The following is a 25,849-nucleotide window of genomic DNA, read 5'->3' as shown; positions in this document are numbered from 1 at the left end:
TGGCCGGCAACAACTGAGAAAATCCAACCACAGGATTATGTGATATGGATATGTGTTAATTCATCCATCTGCCCCGTGCAGTAAACTCTGTCAGTATCTGTGACAGATGAAGTTCACTTGCAGCATGAGTTATTGTCAGGACAAACTTTGTTTTTTTAAGTCTTATTTTCAATGAGGTTTTGTGTAACGCTGAGCATGCAGCATAGGTCACTGAAACTGTCCAGAAAATTAGTTACTTGAGTTTAATGTGTTCCCTAAAAGGCAACAGTGGCTCAATGTTTTTTGTGTTTGGCCCAGACTTGACTTAACTACAAATATAAACGCAGCCATGTAGTGCTGCTAATACTTAATAGCACTGTACCTGCTTGTCAACAGTGTTAACAACAATGCTGAATGTCCACAAGAAAAAGGAAAAAAGAGATTTGAATAGAAACAAAAAAAAAAGCAACTATTAAAGCTGCCACTTTTTTCTGTCATGGTTACCAATGTAGTAATTTAAGTACGTTTTAAAAAGAGATATTTGATAAGTGCCCCTTTAATTGCCCAACTACCTCCTAATTTGCCTTCATATTTTCTGCAGTGGCTGCACAAAGTGCTGCCATGTGGCTCTTGCACGTTTTAGAGCAGAAAGTGCAACACTCTACAAACACAAACGCACTTCCACGGCTACAGAGAGTGTGTTGGTGGTTAATGAGCTTTTCACAAACATTGCAATAATTTCTCAGTCCCACGTGCAGACACTCTTGTGTTTGCACAGGTAGATTGATAAGAATTTGTCTCAGGTTTGATGGATGCTTTAAAAAAAAAAAAAAAAAAAAAAAAATCCACTCTTAATTCAACATACTCGTAAATGTGTCACGATGCATAAGCACACCTGCACACCGGTCTGCTGGCTGCCTTGTGACTGTGGTTCACTTGTTGACTCTGCTGAATGGAAGTGCCGTTTCAGTGACAGATGTCCGGTCGATAACAGTCCCTTTTGAATTAGGCATGCCTGACAGACTGCATTTTAGTCGATCTTGGTTTGTGTGCTCATGTTCAGGCGCGGTTACCTTGGTTGTATGTGGAGTGTTTAGTCTGTGGGGAACAGAAGATGTGCCAAAAGAGAGGGAGTGAAGGCAGGGAGGAGGTGCAGATTGAAATCCTGGAATTTCAAATGCTGATGTGGCCGCTGTACATCTCATGAACCGGCTCTGAGATTTGGATCAGAAGCATTGAATCTGTGCAGTATGAAGCTTCAGTTTGATAGGCTACACATGGTGATGAGTTTGGCTTTTCATGGAAATTAGTTTTAACATTAAAGGTTGTAATGGATAGCATTATTATTGCTAGTTATGAAAAGAGAAGGACTTTGATTTGATTGGACAGGCATGGGGGGGGGGGGGGGGGGGGGTCGTTGAATACGTTTTCATGGCGAGGGTGTGAAAATCCAACTTGTCTTGAAAACCAAAATATGGATACTCTTATTCTGTGTGAAGCAGAGTTTGCTGCACTGCAGATCGTGCTGCTGTGTCATGCCCAGTGTGTGAACAGGCCACGATGTTGGCTTTATTAATCCAAGAGCCACAGTGGGCTGAGCAGCGTAAAGACAAGAGAATTTGTGGAATTTCGGCCTGGTCTAACGCTGCTCCAGACACGACCGCCAAAACGTGTGAGTGGCCACGTAGTATGTGTTTACATTAATCAAAATATTAGAGATACATGACCAGTCACCATGCACCAATCTGCATTCACTGATGGTAGTATTTAGTGTCAGCTATTGTCTGTATTGAAAGGATTCTTTAATTAACTGGTGTCATCTATTTAATGCTCAACCCATTTCCTACCCTTCTTAGCCCGTGGCTTTGTAGGTGCAAGAGCTGTTAGAGCTGCTTTTCCCATCACATAGTGTATGCAAGTGTGTGTAAGCAAGTGAATCATGTAGTGGTATGAATACATCAATAGAAGCCAACAGTTTCTGTTAATTGTGCCCACACTGATGGGGTGTGTCCAGTGAACAAAGCGAGTGGTGGCACGTCGGGTTAAAGGAAAAGGTCACTACGCCTCCATGTCTCTGACATTTTGCATGTGGACACACTCTGAATTGCAGCTGTTAGTTGAAACTGCGTTTAAACTTTTTGTATTTGGCTTGAGAGTCAAATAAGCCTGAACTGATGCCTCTCTCCTCATGGACATTATGCAAATCATTACAGAGCACTGTACAAAATGTCATTGTAAAGAAAAGATTTGATGCAGGCTGTATCACAGAGGAAGATATAAATTAGTGTAGAACCTGCTATTATATTAATCAATACTGCATAACTCTGATCAAGATTAGATTTACGCTACTAGCAACAGTGGCTAATTTATCCCATCTTTGTACCACTTCAGCTTCGGCTCCATCATTATCTCCCGATTTTCAACTATAAAACATAAGAGTCTCATCAGAGAGAACTGCCAACAGAGAACTATAAAGTCATATAGTCTGTTTATGCCCAGTGAAGACTTTGATCAGTTTGTACAACCAAACACACGCACCTCTGTGGCTAATGCTTACACTTGGATTGCATATTTCCAGTGTGAGCCACTGACATCCCTCACTAATGTGATAAGACTGTATCAGCAGTTACAGATAAGCTCAGTATTTACACTGGCTGGACAGGTGGGAAAGGGCTTAATTGTGGCTCGTGCTAAAGGGCAATCCTGCTGCATATCAACCATGCCTCCACTGCTGTGACATCATAGTTACTTTGATTTACACTACAACAACAATAATGGTATTTTTTTCCACTTTGCTGCTAATCCAATGTAATTCAGAATCATCTCTGAAGCAAAAAAAGAATAATGGCTCATATACAAAGTGATTTTTAGCAGCAGTTACTTCTTTGAGAACTTTCACATTACTGGAAGTGCTGTGTCTTACACATGTCTTCTCTAACCTAGAAGAAGAAACGCAGGCATCCTGCCAAGTCTGGAGGATTTGCTCTTCTACACAGTTGCAGAAGGTCAAGAGAAGATTCCTGCTCATAAATTTCTCACAGTAAGTCCTTCAGATTCAGTCCAGCTTGGTGGTTTATGCTAATGTCACAGCATTAACTACAAGTACATTAACACCCATCTCAATGGTCAGATACCACTGAACTACACAAGCATGAAATGACAACAAGTTTCTCTTTGTTTTTGTTTGTTAGTAGTTTCTGTTCAGAGTTGTTCCTAAATGTTCCTTAAGCTTATGTGTATTGATATACATTTATTGTTATTCTTTAATTCTATTACTTTAGGCACTTAAGGCCACAGGGCTTCGCACTGGAGACCCCCGGCTGAAGGAATGTATGGAAACCCTCAAAGAGACTCTAAAGAAAACATCAGATGGCGTAACATTGGACAGGCACCTATTCAAGAGGTAAGTCTTGTCATGTCCTGTCTTGTTTGGGTGTTTGATCTCCATCATACACACCTACCATGGTGGCACTATTTTTATTTTATTTTTTTTAATCACATGTACATGTGCTCACTTCAACTTGAAATATATGATGCAGTTTGATGACCATATTTTTTAAAGAGCAAATTCCAACATAACTTAAATGTAGAAATTTGCATATTGCATACATGCAAAAAAGAAAAATATCCATCAAACAGCATTTGGGCAGCAATTCTGTTTTTGTATGAAGTATGAACATCTAAAATAAGATTTTATTTCACAGGCTAGAAAGATTGAAAACATTGGTTTATGTCAAACTGAGAGGATGGTAAAAGCTGCTTGATACTTACACAGATAAATCTCTAGATCTTAGTCAGTGGGAAACCCACAACTTCCCTCCTTTCTTCAAAATACAACTAGAAATCAGATAGTAGATTTTAGTCTGAAGGAAGTTAAGCTGTAAGTATTTATTTTCACTTCTAATGTTAGCAGTTTTAAAAGTATTGATATTATATTGTTGTATGGGTAACACATTGAGGTTTAAAGAAGTTTATTTTGGGGTTGTTTCTGTGACTGACGCTTATCTCTTGGCTCTAGTAAATTAAAATCTGAGCCTTTGATGATGTCACAGACACTGTCTCCATGGTTTCCCACAGTCAGTTGGTGTGAAAGAAATCATTATCATAAAAAGGCAGATGATTAATAATGATGAAGCTTCTTCATCAATCATCTCTATAAACATTCACAGAAGTTTGTCAGATTTCGAGGTTGCAGACTTGGTTGACAAACTTTTCCTTTAACTGCATGCAGTCACAATGTTTTAGCATGCTATTTGTGGTTTTTGTTCATCAGGTGTGTCCAGAGCAACATTGTCCTGCTCACTCAGGCCTTCCGCAAGAAGTTCGTCATCCCAGACTTCCAGTCCTTCACCTCCCATATTGATGAGCTGTATGAGAATGCCAAAAATCTCTCTGGAGGACAGGTGTGTCCTTAGATCCATGACACTTTTCTTTTCTCTCCCAGTGCATCATGATTATTATTTAGCCCATGCAGATTCATTACCATCGGTCTGGTTTCAGTCGGCATTCAGCTGGTGTCAAAGGTGTAGATCAGTTGTTTATTACTTATCCAGGATGGAAGCCAGCAGCACTCTGATCTGATTGAAAACCAAAAGTATCATAGTAGTGTTCGCAAAAGCAGCTTTTTGTCTGGTGAGTCACATCATTTTGGGTGCTGGCTAAAAAACGGTTCAGAGAGAGAGCAGCAAAATCATGAAGTAAAAGAGAATTACAGTGAGGCTCCTGCTCTCAGCTGAAAAGCATGTAGCGACTCCATGCACACTGGAGGCGGGACACGGTAGTTCACACCCTCCTGAGGCCGAGAGAAGGGTCTGTAGTCCTTTTCAGAGCAGACATTTTGACTTCTGGAATCGGAGCGAGCACAGACAGGATTAATAACATTAATGATGGCTGCAGGTCATTGAGGTGAGCCAGTTCCAGGGCTCTGCTATTGTTCATTCACCAGACAAGGCTTACTGGGACACTTAATGGGGCCATAGTTAATGTTAATATTTATACGTGTGCTTTCCCAGCTTTGAAAGGTCAAGATGTCGCCAGTGAAGAGGGTGTGTTAGCAAATGAGGAAACCAAGCCAGCATCCACCCACAGCCAGCTGATTTAGAAACCGTTTATGTGTAAATGACCTGCATCCACACCATGAAATATCTTTATCATTGTACTGTGCACGGCTGAAAGACACAGAAGTAAACAGAGCACTTTGTCCTGCAGTAGCTCCTGTGATATGAAGGTCGGAGGGTGGGACCCTCAGACGAGGAGTTGACCTCTGTCAGTCTTGTTATTGTGTATTGGCGTTAGCTTTCCGCTGTAACATGAGCCTCAGCAGACGTCAGAGATGTAAGGTGAACCGCTGCTGCCGTGCTGACTCTCTGTCAACTGCCTCACCTCTTTCAGGTTGCAGACTACATTCCTCAGCTTGCCAAATTCAACCCTGACCTGTGGGCCGTCTCCCTGTGCACAGTCGACGGACAGAGGTGAGACATTGTTTGTCTGTTTAAAATCGTTATTCGCTGTTGCTCAGTTAGGAAGCAACCAGATTTTACTATTCAGCTATGTATGTGACAAATAATAAATTCTGAATCTAGACTCATGAGGTGGACCAAATATTTAAAACACTGCGATGGTTTTTTTTCTTTCTTTTTTTTTAATTATTAGCTTAACACTTTAATGTTTGTTGGCTGGACTGCAACGGTGGGTTCGGCCCTATAAACGCAAATATTGTCGACTGAGTGATGAAGTTACACCATTGGTAGTTCTCTTTCAAAATGATTTGAAGCGACCAAGCTGTGTCCCCAACTTGGCACCTCTGTCACGAGATTTAATGACTTAAGACCCCTTTAACAACTTATTTTCAAAAAAGCATCTATTGACAAATCAAGGGACTTTTTGACAAAACTTTTCTTAGAAGAGTTGCCAGTATTGCTCCACAAGCATGAGATCGGGCTTTCCCTCCGCCGACACACCTCTCTGCTGACTGCACAGTAGCTGATGTGAATGAGCCTCTAACTTTCTCTCTGAGTGATCATGTGCATGTAAATACAGCTGAAATCACAGCTCAGTCTTTGTGATGATTTTGTCAGACGATGTCGTGGTTATAAAATCAGGATTTTAGCAGCAGCAGAGCAGCAGCTTGGAAGTTACCATGCGGTCTAAATGGGCAGCGTTTCAGTCTCTATTTCAAAGTTGTTCAATTATCTGACAATAGAAACAGAAAGACATGTAAATGAGAAAAGCTTTATTGTGAATTCAGATGTACTAAAATACTGTATATGTGAGCACAGAGAGGAGGAGAGAAGCAAACAGATAAAGAAAGGGCTGAAACCAGCTGATACTCTAGACTGAATTAAAATACGACACAGTCCAGCCATGTACTTGGTTTTTGACCTGGTCTTGTTTGATGTTCCTCACTTAGTGTTATAATGGCATCTCTTTGCCTCTTGCTGGGTGTTGGTTAAATAATCCCCAAATGGCATTTACATTCAGTGTAATTAACGCTCTCTTTGTGAAGCTTACAATGTCCAGTATATGTGTTCAATTCAATATCATATATAAATAAAATGTACAGGTTTTGGGTTTCGTAGTAAAAACAAAACTAGCACACTGAAACACTTTTCACAAGTGTAGTGTAATGACTCTGTTCTCTGATACGCAGCTGTAAACGGTGTGTAGATTTTGTTATGTTTGTGTAACAGGAAGTCATAAAGATAACACTAGTACTGAACAGATCATGTAGTTCTGTTCATGCTGTGACATTCAGGATAAAAGAAGAGTATTCCTGGAAAACCATAAACTTCATTGACAATCTTCTTAACAAGTGTTTATTTTTTCATATCTCCTCCATGTTTTTTTTTACTCTGTTCTCTGTCATTGTTTATCATCACTGACGTTGCAGTTGCTTTGCCTGCTAAGTTAACTTGTTATCTTTTTGTCTTTTGCAGACACACAGTAGGAGACACCAAGGTCCCCTTCTGTCTGCAGTCTTGTGTCAAGCCTCTGAAGTATGCTGTCGCTGTGCACGACCACGGCACAGAGTACGTGCACAGTTTCATTGGAAAGGAGCCCAGTGGCCTGCGCTTTAATAAGCTCTTCCTGAACGAAGATGGTGAGACTTAAGAGTTTTCTTTTTTTCTTCTTGACTTCTTCCCTCTGAAGAACTCATCAGCTCATACACAAAATATAGCAGTGGAGACATGATGATGATGATGATGATGACGATGACGATGACAGAGGGCTTTGGCAGTGTTTAGGAAGTTAGTGTTTCCTGTAATTGTTAGTATTTAAATAAAAGTGAGGAGTAAAATTGCATCACCCATGTGCAAACTGCCAGTGACGACCTGTTATATCACCTCCCTTGAAAAATGTTGACAGTTTATTAGAGGAAAATTGCATGCTGCTCCTCCAGTCCCCCCACCCCCTGCCCCCACTACATTTTTAGTATTTTTCCCACATGTATGTAAACTGCTATTGTTGGCTACATTCCCCCATGAACCCAGGGACACTAAGAGGGTTAGGGCTAGGGACAGTCTGTCATTACCAACCCAGATAGTGACTCATCAGTGCTCATGGACGGTCTAGATCTAGCACCAGTGAGAGAGAGAGAGAGAGAGAGAGAGAGAGAGCTGTGACTGAGCTGCCAACTGAATGAGTCAGATGCTGACACTGGAAGAATTTGTGGAAATGTTTTTTTAACAGCATTGTGAAAATAAACGTGGTTAGGTTAAACTGAAGATGTGAGTCGCTGCCCATCACATGAATTATTGGATGATATTTATATTATATATACTCACCTATGTTACATTTTGATATGAAACAAAATCTTACAATTATCAGGGTCAAGTTGCAGTTTGTTTGTCAGAGGAAATGCCACAATCCCCAGATTGGTGGTTAAACTGGAGCCATCCTGTCATCACATCCTGTGTGGGAGTTTAGTCTTTGCGTTGGCCAGGATGGCCCCGTGGCCCCATGTTGTGTAAGGCGATCACACACCAGTGAGGAGCTGTAGGTGATGTGAGAGCTGTACTTGACCTCCTTTAGATCTTGGAGGGAGGAAGGCTTCCCCTCTCATCGTCTCATCAGGGTTTTTCCCGGCTTAAAATGAGGCAGAGGTGGTACCATCCTGATCATGTGTGTATGTGCATGTGTACAGAGGTCTAGTGAAAGCTGAGGAATTTCCCAAAGGACAGTATAAACTATAACAAATTAGCAGACATCACCTTGTGCATTTTTCACAATGTTATGACATTGTAAAGACCAAACTAAATGATTTAAAATTATAATTATGAATTAAAAAAATAATTGACAGATCAATCAAGAATTAAAATAATCTTTTCTTCAGCCTTACTACACAGCTTTGCCTTTGTGTCACATTAAAAATTCACTGTTAGTGTCTCTAGAATTTATTAAATCCATACCAGCTCAATACTTTTGTCATTTTTCCAAAATACAGTGATGGAAAACAAACACTGTCCCAAAATCTGCAACAAAGGACAATGTTTTGGAAATGATTTTTACTGGGACATGATTTTCTGTTGTTGTTGTCTTTAGCTGATATTAATACACAAACTTGAATTATTCCACGTCTCAGGGGGATTTGTAGTTTAAAACAAGATGAATAAAAAGTGACGTTACAGTAATGTAAATGTTGGCTTTGCGTTAAACACTCCTAATGACTGGTCACCTGATTCCCCTCACCTTGACTCCTCGTCCTGTCCTCTGCTCTGACTCTGATCCTCTCCGTCACTGGTTGTACACGACTTTCAGACCCGGCAAATTTAAACATCTTGTCAGTAACATGAATTATTACTTTTTAGCTGCCTGTAATGTCTGCCCTCATGATTCTCCTCATCAATTCGCCTTAAAGTAATGTAGTAGGGATGTAACGTGAATTTAAGAAACTGGACGTGCTTGAAGAAACAATATTCACCTGTTGGAACAGCCAGCAAAGATCAGAGCGCCACTGCCTGACACATTCCTGCTGTAGGAATAAACAGAAGCTCTGAAGTTGCAGCTCTTTTCTTTCTCTTTGACAGTTTTGGCAGCGCCTTTCCCGGTGCACTGTGCTGATTACAATACAACGCCACTACATCAGCATGCCGCAGGTGCAGTTACAAATGACAGAAATCCACCGGGTGCAACGCTTGTTAGAAAATGGTGATTTCCATAAAGACGTCCATTCAGAGTTTGTCCAGAGCTGGAGGCAGCATGAAATTTAATGTAATTCTCTATGTTGGAAAACCCAGTGTGGGCCAGAGTTTCTACATCAAATGGAAAGAGGAAGTAAACTCCTCTCAGGGTTAGTTATGGAAATGGAAGACAGCTGCTGTGTCTCGGTTTAACTCTCCAGCAGAGGGAATATATCAGAAGTCACTTAACAGCTGACTAACAGGAATACACAACTTCACTATATCCTAATTATAATGTTAAATTTTTTTCCTTTTCAAAAAAAAAAACAAACAAAAAGAAACATCTTTGTCTCCACAGTAGTTGATCCTTTTTGACACTGTGCTACTCAAAGAGACACATTTACATGACTCTGCTGCCTGGACAGAAAAACAGAAATCACTTATTTTTTGTTCTCAGCAGGATTTGTAATATAGCCACTGTTTTAAGAGTTAGTTCTGGATGTAGGTACAAAGATCAATTTACTTCACACAACATACCAGTGATACGGATATTATTATGAGATTATTATCTGTAGTATCCTGCGTCAGTGTGTGCTCTACATGGATGTGATTGTTATTGTTTGATCTGTCTATAGACGGAGCTCTCAGTCTTTAAACATTTACACTTTGACTCTCTGCAGAGTGTTAACCCAGCTCTTGTTGTTTTGCAGATAAGCCCCACAACCCCATGGTGAATGCTGGCGCTATTGTTTGTACTTCACTGATAAAGGTAAAAGCAGAAGCACTCTCTTTTTTTTCTTCATGTGTGTTTTTAATGTCCAGTCTGTGTGTCATTTCCACTGAATCCTTAGGTAGAAAATTCCTTGTATGGTGGGTATCACTGAGCTGAGTTTTATCGAGGAGATAAAATGAAGGTTAAATCAAACACTGGTAGCAGATAAGACTAATTAACTTACTTTTATTTGAACACAATGAAACCCACTCTAGATGACTCACAACACCCAGTCAGAAATCTTTGTAGTTATTATTCTTTGGTGTTGTTACTGCTTCAGTAAGTATAAGTATTGTGTGTCCACATATTTCTGACTCTTGACTCAGCTTCAAGTATTTCTAGGTCACTAGCTTAGTCCAATGCCATACGTCTTGTTGCGGTCATTAAGACTTGTGCTAATCTATCCTAAAGCGGGCTTAGCCACCTCAGGACACACATTGCTATTGTCCCTGCTGAAAATAACCTGGGCAGAGAGCGAGTCAAACGCAGGTGCACACAGACCTGCGACGGTCTGTTCATGAACATAGACAGGAAGTCAAATGAGATCTCACCTGACACATCCTCCCCGTCTTTTTTTCACCAGAGTTTCGTATCAACTGATCTGAACTTCTCTTAGGTAACTGGGTGTGAAGACAGAATGACAATTAAATGGCTTCATTAGTCACAAAGATAAATCACCCGTCATCCATCAAATGAAACAAGCAGCAGCTCAGGGTCACTCAAAAAGAAGAAAAGATTAAACCTGGCTTAAACCCCAGGTTTGTTGATTGGTTTTCACATTGGCAGCTGTTGATGATCACACTCGCAATAAAAGTTTTTAGTACACACCTTTACTGTTGCTTCTCACAGCAGCAAGACTATATTGCAAATGTTAACTTTTTAGTATCTTGAAATCAACTTCTTCTCATTTTTTTCAATTTTTGACACATTATCTGTTTATTGCTACAAAACTGTCAAAATCAAGGACTGGTATTTGACTGCAGCTTCTTCCAGAGGTGACCTCTGTTATGCCCAGCTTTTGTGCCAAGCACTTAGACTTTGAACTGAATTGAATGACTAATGATGTGCTTCATCCTTGTTGCATTCTCACTGATGTGCTATCAAATGGAGGTGTCATATTAGTTTCTATTTGATTTGAGAATAAGACAACTAGAGAGGGTAATTAAACTGTAGATGGTGTCAACGTCATCCTTTTATGTATTAAGAAGCATGCTGAAGCATGGGGCCTGTGTGATGGTGATTTTGAGTTTGGGTTTCTTGTACTTATAGGCCACAGATTAGCTCTGTCACAAGTCTCAAGGTGTGGGACCTGTGCGTTTTCAGTGTCCATGTGTTGTTGAAATCCCATTTCCTTTTTAAAATTGAGTTTCTTCACCTGTGCTTCTTGTGCATTATCACCTTGCAAACACAAACCTATTTAACTTGAGTTTACGTCGCCTAATATTATTCTAGTTTAATCTAGATTCTGTAGACAGGGAAATCAGTCAGACACAGACACAGGCATTTATCTGCAGATTGTCGCCTTTATAAAGATTGATTAAAGATTGTGCTGTTGTTATACAGTTAAAACAAATATATATATGCCGGAGTGAATAGTCGTTACAGTGCACAAATCCCATGTTATGATGATCATCAAAACAATTACAATACAATACTCTTACAAAACAAAAGTGACTTTTGGCTCAGAAGTCAGCAAAGACTGCTAGGAGATTTATGTGTTGAGGAAAGGCTAGAATAAATAAAAAAGTTAAGTGGAGCAAGTGGTTGTACTCTCTAATTCCCAACAAGGGCCCAGATGTGTGTGTAAACTGCTTTTATTGTGCATTTACAACAAAGATGACAACACAGTTGTCACAGTACATTTCACTCTGGCATGTTTCTGAAGTCGGCTCCACAATGGTTAATTTTTAAACAAAGCACTACAAATCTTTCCATCGTGCCGCTCAGCAGCGTTTATGCTTGTGCGGCGAGAGATTAATGGATAATCGAGTGAAGGACCATTAACTGTGAGAAGACATTCTTTTCTTTCTAGTAGTTTTTTATTAAAAACATTGGTTGCAGAGCACTGGGGACCCTGACAGGAAGAACTCCAAACTTTTTTTTACCAGTATTAAACTGCCCACATTGGAATACAACACAAATATCTGGTTTGTCTTAGCCATGTTTTCATCTGCTCTTTAACCAGTGATTTTAAGAAGCCAACTGTTGCTCCTTTCTGTGATTTTTATTTTATTTTGTTATAGTAAAGTGTACAAGACAATCAGATGCTGTCCTTCAGACATCTTTGTCTCTGTTGCTGCTCAACACTGAAAAGTATGAAATCACAAAATATTCTGTCCAGGATTTCCAGCTGGTTAGCCAGTTAGCATTTAGTGACCTCACATGTGACAAACAGTAGAAAGATATAGAGTGCCGCAGGGATGATGTATTTTTGTAGGCCAAGACGAGATTCTTACATGGGCTTTTGGATTATTGCAGAAAATAAACAGCAGTTTCTGATCCTGACAGGTTTTGCAGGATCATCTTCACTAATGAACACCACTTCATGATGTTTGAAGCCTAAATACAATCAGCAGAAGTAAAAAGCTAATGCTAGGCTATAAACCAACTACACCACGGTCACATGATTTCATCGTCACCACCACTAAACTTCACCTTGTAGTTTGATTTAGCTCTGACCTCTTCTACAAAAGCCTTTCCTCTTGGCTGTAAAGGTGGACTGGTGAGTAGATCGGGTTTCATAATCAGCGTGATGACGTTTAACGTCCTCGACAACCTCTGTAGTCTCATTTAGTCACTTGTTAGCAACCGACCTTTTTAACAGACGTAAAAGCTTCAAGAAATCAGGACTGGAGTACTTACTGACTGATTTTTATATTGTAGAATAAAACATGAAAACACCTTGAACTTGTTTTAACCACAGACCTTATTTCAGGCCTCTAATTAAAAACCCGTGAATAAAACCCAGAGACTTAAGGATGCGGGAACCAGAAGTGCTAAAATACTAACTAATTTATGGGTTTGAGGATTCATTCCTGCAGCATTCTATAGAGCATAGAGTGAATTGTGTTAAATGAAACATAATCAGAGTGATCACAGACAGCAGTGAGTAAGTTGGTTTCTTAAATAGTTCAACATTTTGGGAAATACACATACTTGCTTTCTCTCAGAAAAGAAAACTGATACCAATGTCATGCTGGTGCGTCCAAGCTGCACCCATCAGTATTTTTATGTCAGCAACTGGATGAAATCTGTCTTGGATGTTAAAGGGTTGCGACACAATACCAAATGACAAAGAATTACCACTCGACTCTGCAGCTTCCTTGTCTCTACATAACATCTCAGGTTCATTCTCTCAACAATCATGTTTTCAGCCACCACCTACCCAGCAGCTAAAGAGCCACATATTTCCATTAGGAGTTGATGGAGACCAAAATGAGCCAGGAACACAATTCCAAATGAATGTTAATGTTACCTTGTAGGCAACTCTTTGATCAAAAGTTGCATAAGGTCATATTGTGTTCATAGTGCTGTTTGGAGTCTGGATGTGTTTAGCTAGCTTGGAAACAGGGGGGAAACAGCTAACCAGGAATATAAAAATAACAATTTGAGGTTTTAGTGTTTTTTGTTTTGTAGACATTGTGCTTTTTTACATTGTTGTTAGCACAGGTTGGAAGATAAAGTTGGTGAGTGGGTTTTGGTGTCTGTACAGGCATGATGGTACCAAACCTGGCAACCTCACTATAACAACAAGACAAAGAAGCAAGAAACACTTGGTTGCTGTGGTTGTTTCCCAAGAAATAGTTCCAACACATAACCACAAATTACAGTTTTAATATTTCTGTTTATGTACAGTTAGGCCCTGCTTGCAGCCTTTACGTTAAACTAGCTAAACATGTCTGCACTCCAACTGTTTGCACACACATGAGAAAGTGTGTAAGGATTTTTACTAAAATGTTGAACTGTTGTTTAAACATGGCCGCTAGTGGTGCGAGCAGATGTACACTGGGCTAAGATGAAGCAGAAGGTCATCCCCTTCAGGAAATCTCCCCTTTCTGCTCTCATACATACTCTCAAATATCATATCCAGCCTCGCAATAGCTCTACTTCTATACTTGCATTAGTCAAGTAAAACAGGTTGTCCAACATTTTTCTTATTGATTTATGATGCGGGTTGTACAAAAAGCAGCATGTGGAGAATTGTATGTACAGGTCATTCTTTCATCACACAGCAAACTGTTTACTGAGCCACATAAATCACACCCAAACACCAGAGACGATCACCTCACATTTGTTGAGACGATATTGTGTATGTCTGTGTCCACATCCGCTCACCATTGTCACCTGTGTCTCAATGTGTTGTTTTTGTTTTTCTTAACTGAAGCTCAAATGTCAAGCTATTGGTCGGGTTGCCCTCTTAGCTTTGACCTCGGTGGGGAAAACTATGGGCTGGTTGCCCCAAAACACTGTTGTTACATGGTGCTTGAAGGCTACATGTTGTTGCTGTTTTTGTATGTTGTTGCATATTTTCCAGACGTAGGAACTGTGGGAAATAATGACTGCTGCTGCAGGTCAAATGACGTTGGTAATTTTTTCTTCCTTTTCCATATCTATCTCCTCGCACTCTCCCCATCCCCCTGATCCTCCCTCTTCTCTCTCTCCTCCAATCAGCTCTGTAAAAACCCCATTTAGTGACTCTTTAACACCTCCATCAGTGTCACTTATGTTTTTTTCTTCTGCACAGTAAAGTGTAGAAGTTGAAATGTACGTCAGTCACACATGAAGCATTAGCCTTTTTTCTTTCTTTTTTTTTATGTAAAGTTAAAAACCATCCAAAACATAAACAGTTCAGTATTTTGAATTCATGTGAAATGTTATAGCACTTTAAATGTGCATGCGTGTCCATTTTTTCTCTTCTGCTGTGTTTTCTCTGTGGTAATAGGCAGCATCATCTAGCTTGTGACTTGATAAATGTACACTGAGCTACAAGCTGTGAATTTTATTCTCAGAGGAAGACCATTCCTCCCTCCTCTCCTTCCCTCCCCACTGTTTTTGGCCGACAGGCTCTTTGCACAGATGACTCGTGTTCACCTACAGTACACATACACACATACACACACACCTGCACACCCGCATTATGGTAACCCATAATACAAACTTGCCTGCATACACCCACATTTCTGTGGAGCCATACTTTATGTAGAAATGCACACAGTGAGAGTTGTTCTGGTGTATTCTAGTTTTCACTCTTTCAGATATGAATTAATACTGAAAATGATATTTATATTTGGAATCAGTGAGATGTACTGGTGAGACATGTTTTTCTTTAACTGGCTAAACTGGTAATTCACATGTCTACTAAATCTCCCTTTAACTCCAAAAGACTTGCCTCTTTGTCACCTATTTGCAAGCCAATCTTATTAATATTCTGTACTTGTATAATTCTCTGGCAAAGCTCATGTGATTTTATTTTATTTGTAATAATAGTCACATCTTCTAATTCTGTAGTTTTAATTTGTCAGCAGTAGTCTTATCATTTTAGTGTTACCTTTATGATGCTGTGCTTATCCTCTGCAACATGTCTCGGTGAACGAAGGGAGCTAACCCCGTATTCTTTTGTTCTGTCCTCAGCAAGGTGAAGGCAACGCAGAAAAATTTGACTATGTAAGTATAAGAAGTCACACACTGAGTTAACTGTTTCTTTGTGAAAGAGACAAAGTGATCCATATAGATATTATACATTATGCTTGTGAACTGACTATAGTCTTGTTTTCTCTTTATACTTCTTTTCCCTAAGTTCATAAGCTGTGTTCCAGTCCCATATTACACACAAATTATAAGCAGGTTTTGAATTTGTTCACTCTAGAAAGGTCCTTAAAAACAGTCACTCAGTCAGTTATCGAAATCACAATCTGGCCAAGTGCAATATCCAAATCGCAGGAGCTGTAGTTTTTTTTGATAAAATTAAAATGTGTCGCAACAGACAGTAAAATGAAGTGTTGTGCTGATACGCAGATGCTGTGACCTATAGATCATACTCTTCAGATGTAAAGGGACATGTTTGTTTTATACAGGCTCTAACAAAAAGCACATCATCATCTTTTATGTATATTTTTCCAGTGAAAATGAAATTTAAAAATGACCACACCAACTGTAATCGTGACTCATAATATTAATATCGGAAAAAATTATTGCAATATGATTTTTTTTGTATATCATTCAGCATTAGTAGATTTTTTTCCCAGGGTGCAATGTGCAAAGAAAAAGGAAGAGTGTCTTTTTTGTTCTGTTTTGTATAGAAATTTACAAAAGGGCCCACTAAGACAATTAGTATATGGCGTACTATATACATTGAGTATTAGTGTGGAGCTGGGACACACTGAATATTTCATTTATAATAATATTAGCATCAGTTTACTATGACACTATATTTCATGCTGTTTATGGTCAGTTTGTAGTATGAAATGGGGGCACAGCTATTGTAAATGTAGAAATGCTCTCCAGACACTTTGACACCACACAGGCCACTAACCATCCACAGAATTTAACCTCGTATCATGAAGCTCTGTCGATCATGTCGTCACTCTTAACTCTCCTCCCTGTTTTCCCTCCAGGTCATGAACTTTCTGAAAAACATGGCAGGAAACGAGTATGTGGGTTTCAGCAACGCCACGTGAGTTCCTTAAATCTTTTAAATCTGTTCTTTAGAGTTGCTACATCCATTCTTTCAATCGCCAGAGGACCACAAAACTGGTCCAAGGTGATGTGCTCCAATACCTGTGAATGTGAAACTAAGCCTAGGCACAGTCTCACAGGTGTTGTCAGTTCCTCCAGCTTGAATTACATGCTGTCATGTCACAATTTTAATAGTAATCATTTAGTTAGTTGTTCCACCCTAACAGATGCAACAAAGCTGTGTGCACACAATCTGTACACACCTACATGTTAAGTGAAAACATGTGTGGGTTAACTGTTGTTATGGTGTTTACACCATAGCAGAGCAGTTTAACATGTGCATTATGTTGCCATGTTTGATCTTTACCTGCCTCTATCACACCTTTTACCTGGCCCTGTAGTTTACATATAGTTGCATTCACACACAAGAAGCCCAGCAGGAGCTAGAGATCACACCTAATCCTGTTTCTAAAGGTCCATATTTGACACTTTTATTTGAAGTGTTGATAATATCGTTTTAAGAACCAAAAACCATCTCAATGTAGTTTTACATCTCCTCTCTCAGGCTTCTCTCTGGAGCTCTAGTAACAACAGGTCAGTCAGCCAATCAGAAGAGAGGAGGCTCTGAGCCTCTATTCTGATTGGCTGACTGTTTTCTGAGTGATCCAATAAAAATATAGCAGGTTTCAGGTAAAAACTCAGAGAAACCAAATCCTGCAAGGTTGGATGGTGGGTCCAGATGGGCGGGGCATTGGGCATGGCTAAGAGCGCTGACTGCCTTGTTGTGACATCACAAAGTTCCAGAAGTCCTGACGGCTGGTTTTAAGGCTCAGTTTCTGAATACAGGCTGTGTGCATTTCTCTGTGGACTGAGGCTTTGATACTTTCACAGTATTAATATAGAACCTAGACCTGCTTTATAATCAAACAACACATGGACATTACCTTTTTATGCAATATGGGACCTTTTAAAAACAGTTTCCCAGTCATCACTGCTTGAATAAAGCCAGGCTTTAAAATTGTCTCTGCTTAGTTGATGTGACTGTTCAAAAGCAAAGTATTCCTTACACAAAGATTGACACAAATGAATGAAACCAAAGAGTAGCTAACAGTGAGGCTGGTGATGAAGCTTGAATGCTCAGGACCTTTTACCTCCATTAATGTTTGTCAGTTCAGTCAGAACAGAGGCAACACAGATATGTTATTGGAATAATGTGTGCAGTATGGTCATACACAGCAGGTTAAAGTATTTTAAATTGTAAACTTTCTCAGTTTAATTGGCGTTAGCTACGGCTAAAAGGTAAAGTGGTTATTTTCTCAATTGATTTGTAATTGACCTTATATTTAGGATGAGGTTTGGAGCTGGCATCTGTGCCGTAAAGGTCACTTGCATGTGCATGAGTGATGATGACACAACATGCTAACAATGTTTCTGTAAAAAGACCAAGTCCTGGGTCTCATGTTGCAGTTTGATCACATGATAGCATGACATCTCTGGTTGAACAGTACACATGAGGGGTGGGGTGATGAAATTCCAACACACACACACACACACACACTCACAGTGCAAACATTTCCTTCCTCCATGTAATGGGAGTGCTCTGCTCTTTGTGTGACAGATTCCAGTCAGAGCGTGAGTCAGGGGACAGGAACTTTGCCATCGGCTACTACCTGAAAGAAAAAAAGGTTTGACTTTGGATGAGTCACACTTGATTGATGACTTTGTTGACTTTTTTCTCTCTCTCTCTCTCTCTCTCTCTCTCTCTCTCTCTGCCCAACTGCAGAGTGGACTACTGCATGTGTTCTTCCAAAGCTCCTCTTCATCTTCCTCCCACATATCGTTAGATTTTTCTGATGTTGTCAGATTGTATCTGTTGAGCAGCTCAGAGATAAGACCTGGGGTTGGCTCTGTATCTGGTTTACATTTAAGGATGGATCCAGAAGGGAGGGACACAAGGGAAGAAGTCAGAGTGTAATGATGCAGGGTGAAGCTGATCCAGTGGAATTACAATAAGCTTTGATGTATTTTTTTAAAACAAATCTCTCAATGAGGCGTGCATAAACTATATTTGTTACTTTTTAAATAAAATTTCATGTTGTGAAACACAAAATTACAGCTGTTGAACTTTTTGTGGGGCACTATTAATAAATAAAGCTTGTATCAGGAAGTTGTTGCCAGAGGCCCAATCAGTGATTTTATTCACCATATAAATTAGATTGTATAATTACAATCTGTAAAGATATTGAAGATTATTCTGCTCCTCAGCTCATTGTGATTCTCCTTTTTAGTTTACATTTACTTTCAGTGGATTCTAATAACTTTTTAAAAGTCCTACTCATCTTTGACCTGAGTAGAGTTTCCTTAAAAATATGGTCGTCTCTTCCTTACTCCCTTATATAGAGCTGCAGCAACACAATAATGTACAGTAGTTGATAAATGTTCATGTGTTCATCTGTGTGTTGTTTCTCTGCAGTGTTTCCCAGAGGGGACAGACATGACGTCTGTACTGGACTTCTACTTTCAAGTGAGTGGAGCGCTGATTTATTTATTTATTTATGTTATTTATTTTCAGTTTTCAGCTCATTTTATTTTAAACAGCAGATTATTGTTTTACTTTTTTGTTTCTTCTCTTCCTCTGTTTTTGATTTTGTCCCTGAGTGACAGATCCTGTTCCTACTTCTCTACCAATATCGGTCACATCTCCCTTTTATTCAGTTTTTTAACATCTTTACTTCTGTTAATGCTACAAATAGTTTCTTAACTATAAACAGGTGGCAAATTAAAGGAAAACCCAACATGTCTTAGTGAGGTGTTGTTTCAACCCTGAGCCTCCAGTAGCACTTAAATGCTCCTTATCACAGATTCTTCAGGCCTCTGACTCTGTACAGGATGAATGAATGAACAGCATTCACACAAAGACAAACAAATAATAATAAAGAAGAAAAACAAGCAAGAAACAGAAGTGGGAGAATAAGAACAACATGAATGTACACACCCCTCCCAATCTGAACAACTGCAATCACTGACAAATTGTCATGCACTGACACAGCAGTATGTTAAATTAAATGCATGTATTCTTGCTTTAAAAAAATAATGCTTTTATGTACATTTTAAACAATGTCAAAGACAAACATCCTTCTTCTAAAAATATATTCTCTCGTTTGGTGTTTGGATGATGGTGTTGGAGTCTCAAAAGGATTTAGGTGTGGTCATTACTGCAGCTGCACCATTTAAGTCACATAGTTTTCATCGAACCATTCATTGAGCCCTTGTGCTCTGTATGGAAGCTGCATTTTCACTTAATTTGTTGCTTGTTGTCACCTCTGCCACCACTGTACCGTCATTTTCACCTTGCTCATGTCAGACTTGACTCTCTGTGCTGAAAATTCTAATAGAGTAATGATACAAACTGTCCTTTATGTGACCCCTCCCCCAGCTTTGTTCCATTGAGGTGACCTGTGAGAGCGCCAGCGTCATGGCAGCCACCCTGGCTAACGGTGGGATCTGCCCAATCACGGGTGAGCGTGTGCTGAGCCCGGAGGCGGTGAGGAACACCCTGAGTCTGATGCACTCCTGCGGCATGTACGACTTCTCAGGACAGTTCGCCTTCCACGTAAGTAGAAGACACATTTTCACAAGATGGCAAGTAAGAGCTGATGTGGTCGAGTAGGGACAGATATTTTTAGTAGGAAAGACTCAAAGAGGTGAAGTGAAGCAGTACCATTACACTGATGAGACACTAATAGGCCTCAGATGGAGAACATAATAAGAAGTTTATACATAAATTAGGCATAGATTTACAAACAGTCGATCTGCTCTTCTACGTCCTCATTGGTTCCAGGTGAGACGACCTCATGTCAAACTTGATGCTCGTCTCATTTACAGTACCTCTAGGAGGAATTAGCATGATTAAGCTCAGGCTGTACAACCCACATAATGTCATGGCCCAGTGGAGTCATGTTGTACATGTACATCTAATAAGTCTTTGAAATAATCTAAAAATACCGTTGAAACATTTTGTACATAGAAAACTGATCAAGTCTTGATACAAGCAGATTATACCTCCACAATACTGTGGAGCACATAATGTGCCTTGGCACAGCAAAGCTGTCGTGTCACATGGTCTGTCTGAGCTGAGGTGTTTGTTGTGATAAGACTGTTTATTTTAATGAGACACGTCTTAATGACAGAAGTGCTGAGAGATCGAGTGACGTGTGAGCAGCTTCAGCCTTTCACTTTCTCATGATATCGATCATATCTCCAACAGCAGAAAGTGAGAGTACATATCTACAGCGTTCATGTGCTCATTCATTTTCGTTCATTCTGTTCGAGTTGGATTTTGGAAACAAGGGACTGGTCGAAATAGTGGCCTCTCTTCTGAAATAATTTTGTTTATATTAACCTCTTTTTTACCTTTTTAATTTTAGCTGAACTTCAAACAAAATAAAGATGATTGAAAGAAAAACTGAAATTATTCAGTTATGTACATTTTGCAAAGATTCTTCAGTATTTATATCACAGAAAAAAACAGGAGGCATGTTCCTGAGGAATTCTGCTAAGAATCAGCCTCCTCCGATTATTGTTGACTTGTTTCCATTTTCAGCTTTGCGTTGTTGCCTGCTGATACTGCAGACACACAGAGCCGATCCTCCATTATGTAACCCGTCTGTTTTCCCTGTTGTAGGTCGGTCTGCCGGCCAAGTCTGGAGTAGCGGGCGGGATCTTGCTGGTTGTACCCAACGTGATGGGCATCATGTGCTGGTCACCTCCACTGGACAAGCTGGGCAACTCTGTCAGAGGAATACAGTTCTGCACGGTATGAACAGGAGATCACTGCAGAGTGAAAACATGATCAGAGCCCCGACTAGGAATAACTGCACCAACCATGTTGATGCTTTACATTAATAATGCATCACTATGTGCTAAGTTGTTATGGACTGTATCTCAAATGACACAGTCACTCAGTGCCTCAAGATCCAAGAATAATATCTGCTTTGTCTGAATGAACAACACGTAAAGGCCCAGGTGGAAGTTTTTACCTTTGAAAATATAACTTTCATATTAGTGAATAGCACAGTGTTATCAATCAGAATCACCGTATTGAGTGTTTTTCTAAACCAGTGGTGTAAATAGATTTATTTGTAAATATGTGTTACACTTAACAAACAAAAATGCATCATGGGTTAAAAAAAAAAGGCTATTAATGATTGGAAATTGTGCAAGAGTGTCCTTGAGTGTTCCTGGCTGGAATACTTTCAGAGTAACTTGACCTGCTTAATCAGTAGGTGATGCTTGACTAATGATTACCTGAAGACCAGATAAGTTCTCAGTAAACACATCCGCCTCTGCCGCTCATGTAATCAGATTACTTATTTCCTATTTGTCTCTCCTTTTTCCTTTTTTCTTTTAAAGAAAACATGTGCTCATGTGCTTTTCAACTATCAGTCATCAGGAAAAATGTCAACTTTAACAGCGTAGAGTAAATTCATGTGTTCATCTTTTCGTTCCAGGACCTCGTGGAACTTTTCAACTTCCACAACTACGACAACCTGAGACACTTTGCCAAGAAGCACGACCCTCGCAGAGAAGGAGGGGACCAGCGGGTAAGGACGCACAGCACCGTGTTGTGAGGGGAGAAAGAACCAAACACCACACACATTTCTCTCATCAGATACAGTACTGATACCATCTCAAGAACGTGGGTGACGCTGCGGTCACTGCTGATTTCTAGCTGATATTTAGCTCCATAACTGTAGAGTACACCTGAAGGGAAAAACATACAATGTCAGATGAAGAGCAAAACAGGACAGTCCTCATCCTCTTTTCTCCTCAATCTGTTTGCGCTGCCTCTGTCTGAATTCCCTGCTGGTGTTTTTCTTTCTAGTCGGGTCCTTTTCTAAAGTGGACATTTTTCACTTTGCAGCAACACACAAAAGAAGCTAAATGAACTAAATGTGTGTGTAACAAAAAGTTCTTTGGTGCATCAGCTAACATTAACCAAAGTCCCACGCTAATGAAAAGTTGTTTCTCACAATATGTTACAGGAAAACACACACAAACACAAAACACATACACAACCACAGAGGAAGTGAGACTAATTTGTTATCCGTGTCGATTGAAACAGCAGCTCTCCTTCGGACCCATGGATTACGAGAGCCTCCAACAAGAGCTAGCTCTGAAAGCCCCTCTGTGGAAAAAGGTGTCCCCCACTGAGTCGCACCAGGACAGCTCTACCACTGTAGTCTATAGGATGGACACTGTCAGCGAGTGAAACTTAAAAAAAAAAAAAGAAAGAAAAAAAAAAAAAAAAGGAGCACTTGTCCCGCACACCCCCACCTCACCTGATCTCTCGCAGCAGCACCACCATCTTTCCTTGCCCTTTGATATTTATATATAAATTATGTAGAGGATTATTTATTGCTTGTGAAGCAGTTACTGTGTGGACGGACTGGGAAGCTTCTTCTGTTTGTGTCTGTGTTGGAGAAATGGGACGAGTTACTGCTTGTTTGTTTTTACTCTGAATTCCAGATGAACTTGTAGCCTCCAACTGGTTGTTGCCTTAGCGTGTGTGTAGGATCTGATGTACAGTGTACAGGTTGTGCTCTTGTTACATCTCACCCCCTTTATTGCAATGTTATTTTGTTTTTTGTTTTTTTTTTTGTTTTTTTTTTTCATGTTTTGTTTTTTTCATTTCGACAGAATCCTATTTAAAATGTAGGCTAAGGGTTGATTTGAGATTCTGTTTTATTTTATTTTTGTTTTGACAAAAGGAAAAAAAAAAAAAGAATGATGTATGAGTGTGTTTGCATGTGTGGAGCTTCAGTGCAGCCAGTCTTTAGACCAACAGTCTTCACTGTCAGACTGCTAATGATTGCTTACTGTAGCTCACACTGAGGCCCTAGAGATTAGCACATTAAAGCACATGCTGATGTACTGTGGGAGATGATCACAATGTGACATTGTGCGTCTTAGGGTTTTACTAATGGGAAGTGTTGGGTCAAAGGAGAATACTGTTAACATATCAGTTAGCTGTGAATGCTCGGGCTTTGGCTGAAATTTTTTTTTAAAAATGAGCCCTGACTTCTGAAGGGATTTTAATAATGCAGGGTTTTGTTTTTGTTTTTTGCTTTACTAATTAATGATGGGCAAAGGCGTTTTCTCACTACTGAATCATTAGAATCAGTTCATTCAAAAGATTTGTTTAAAAGATTCATTCACCAAATCATTAAGTGCTTCACTGGAGCGCAGACTGTGTTCCCACACACAGAAACTGATCAGCCATTGGTGCATCTCAAATGTTTCCCTATACATATCAGCCTGGATAATGTCATATATCTGCAGTTCAAGGTCAATGTTGTCGAATCATTGAAGCTTAAAGCCAGCTGTGCATTTGTTGTCTTGAACAGACCTCATTCCTCCTGTGAACGAATGACTTGAATCACTCAGTGAGTTTATCCCTGCACGTTTGCTCACAGCTGACTTGTTTCAGGAAGTGATTCAGTTCAGTTCGTTCTCACAAAAGATTAGTTCTCTTGAACGAAACCTTCACAAACGACACTACAGTATTTCCAATCTCACATGCTGGACCTTGAAAGGAAAAATCAACACAAAAACTGAGCGCCTGTCACTGTAAGGCAAGGCAAGTTTATTTTTATAGCACATTTCAACAAGGCAATTCAAAGTGCTTTACATAGAGCTTAAAAAGCATCAAGACAGAATATGAGAGCAACACAGGTAAAAAGATAATTAAATACAAATAAAAAGTGTTGAATTTGGAAATAATAAAGCAGTTAAAAAGGAATAAGACAGATAAAACTGTAGCTCAAAGACAGACATGATCCTCGCCAACAGATGTTTGCATTAGAATAAATGCAGACCACTGAGATAAATGGAAATCCCACATTAAAGTCAGTTGATCTGCAAAACATGTTGCAGGAGTAAAACTGTACATTTGTATGTGCTGGAATTATTTTTAATAGTAAATTCTAAATTGAATAACTTTGAAATATAACATTGTTTGTGCACCCTCCGTATCTTTATTGATGGAGTACAAAACAGACATTGGAGTCCTGAGAACTTGGACCTAAAAACGCGATCAGGGTTGAGAAACAGTTGATGTACATCGTGCTGACTGAACTGGAAGTTCTGTTTTACCACGGTTTCTATTTTCAGTATGCCAGTATTTGTGCTAATTTCTCTGATTATGTTGTGGTTGATACAACACAAGCGAATAAAGGTTTGCTCAGCCAAAGGAGAGAGATGAGGTGACTAGAACAACAGGCTGTTTGTAAGGCTCCTGCTGGAGACTCGTTTGACCCGATTGTCCTCATTTACCTGTCAGACTGTCAGGAGCAACGACCTCGGTGGGCTGGCTGCAGCGGCTGAGCTGCTGTGGAGTTTGGATGAAAAAAATGTGTGTGGGTGGCTGATTGTTTGTTTTTGGTTTGTGTGTACACTCAGTATTGCATCGCGTGATGGGGGGGGTGGAGGGTGTTGTTTGTTACAGCAGTAAGGGCCCGTGCTGTGAGCAGCAGGTGACTGCTGCATCCAGGCTGTTTTCACTGTCTGTTTACACTGCGCACAGAAATATGGTCGTGTTGACACAGGTCGCCTCAGTCTGGAGATTAAGCTGCTCACTACAGAAATGGAGAGCTGTGATCTATATGTTGACCTGTCCGGAGTGTGTCCCACCTCTCACCCAGTGTCAGCTGGGATTGGCTACAGCGCCGCCACCACCCACCACCACACACACTTCTGTGGTACTGATCTACGGTACAGATTTAAATCAACACAGAAAAGCAGTTGTGTACACATCCAATTCCACATTTTCAGTCAAGGGGCACAATCACGGCTTCAGAGAAGAAAAATATGCAGCTCTGGATCAAAGCTTCCAAAACTTAAAAACATTAAATCGTTCCCTCTTTTTCAACCAAATAACGTTTTGGGAGCTTTAATCTAATGTGGCAATACCTTTTTTTTTTTTTTTTTTCCCTTAAAGCATTTCATATGTAATATCTTAGTTACTAAGTTTATCAAAGTTAAACTTCTAACTTTGGCAGAAAAGTTTGGACTCGATAAGAAGCTGATTTAGAAAAAAGGGTTTCAAGCCCTTTAGTCAAAAAATGTCCTTCTCCTCTAGACTATTATGTAACATCAACAAGATCTTTGGCTTCTTTAGTTAATGATAGAAGAAGAACATGTTTATATACCTCAGAGTAAGGCATCATGAAAGCGCAGACACAGAAACTCATGTATGATATTGGCAAATTACAAAGAATGCCCAGCTCTGTCAGCAGAGGAAGAT

General features: G+C 39.8%; 1 protein-coding gene across 4 annotated transcripts in view; it reads left to right on the top strand.

The window, feature by feature from the left end:
- Nucleotides 1–25,849, top strand: part of LOC111218103 (glutaminase kidney isoform, mitochondrial-like) — a 49,693-nt gene that overhangs the window by 4,023 nt on the left and 19,821 nt on the right. For 2 of the 4 annotated variants that reach the window (XR_002664971.1, XM_022740204.1), the window contains exons 2-15: nucleotides 2,923–3,019; nucleotides 3,261–3,382; nucleotides 4,253–4,382; nucleotides 5,371–5,450; nucleotides 6,915–7,078; nucleotides 9,006–9,074; nucleotides 9,809–9,867; nucleotides 15,502–15,534; nucleotides 16,485–16,543; nucleotides 18,164–18,230; nucleotides 19,019–19,069; nucleotides 19,982–20,158; nucleotides 21,230–21,361; nucleotides 22,056–22,148. Coding sequence is in view for 3 of the 4 variants with exons in the window: in XM_022740204.1 (XP_022595925.1) it covers nucleotides 2,923–3,019; nucleotides 3,261–3,382; nucleotides 4,253–4,382; nucleotides 5,371–5,450; nucleotides 6,915–7,078; nucleotides 9,006–9,074; nucleotides 9,809–9,867; nucleotides 15,502–15,534; nucleotides 16,485–16,543; nucleotides 18,164–18,230; nucleotides 19,019–19,069; nucleotides 19,982–20,158; nucleotides 21,230–21,361; nucleotides 22,056–22,148 (1,333 nt within the window). In the remaining variant the exon portion in view is untranslated. The remainder of the gene's footprint in view (nucleotides 1–2,922; nucleotides 3,020–3,260; nucleotides 3,383–4,252; nucleotides 4,383–5,370; nucleotides 5,451–6,914; nucleotides 7,079–9,005; nucleotides 9,075–9,808; nucleotides 9,868–15,501; nucleotides 15,535–16,484; nucleotides 16,544–18,163; nucleotides 18,231–19,018; nucleotides 19,070–19,981; nucleotides 20,159–21,229; nucleotides 21,362–22,055; nucleotides 22,149–25,849) is intronic. The other 2 variants (XM_022740205.1, XM_022740206.1) reach the window with 2 other exon arrangements.

This window comes from Seriola dumerili, unplaced genomic scaffold (genome assembly GCF_002260705.1).
Source record: "Seriola dumerili isolate Sdu_G_001 unplaced genomic scaffold, Sdu_1.0 BDQW01000052.1, whole genome shotgun sequence".
Classification (NCBI taxonomy): domain Eukaryota; kingdom Metazoa; phylum Chordata; class Actinopteri; order Carangiformes; family Carangidae; genus Seriola; species Seriola dumerili.
This window is presented reverse-complemented; position numbering and strand designations above follow the sequence as displayed.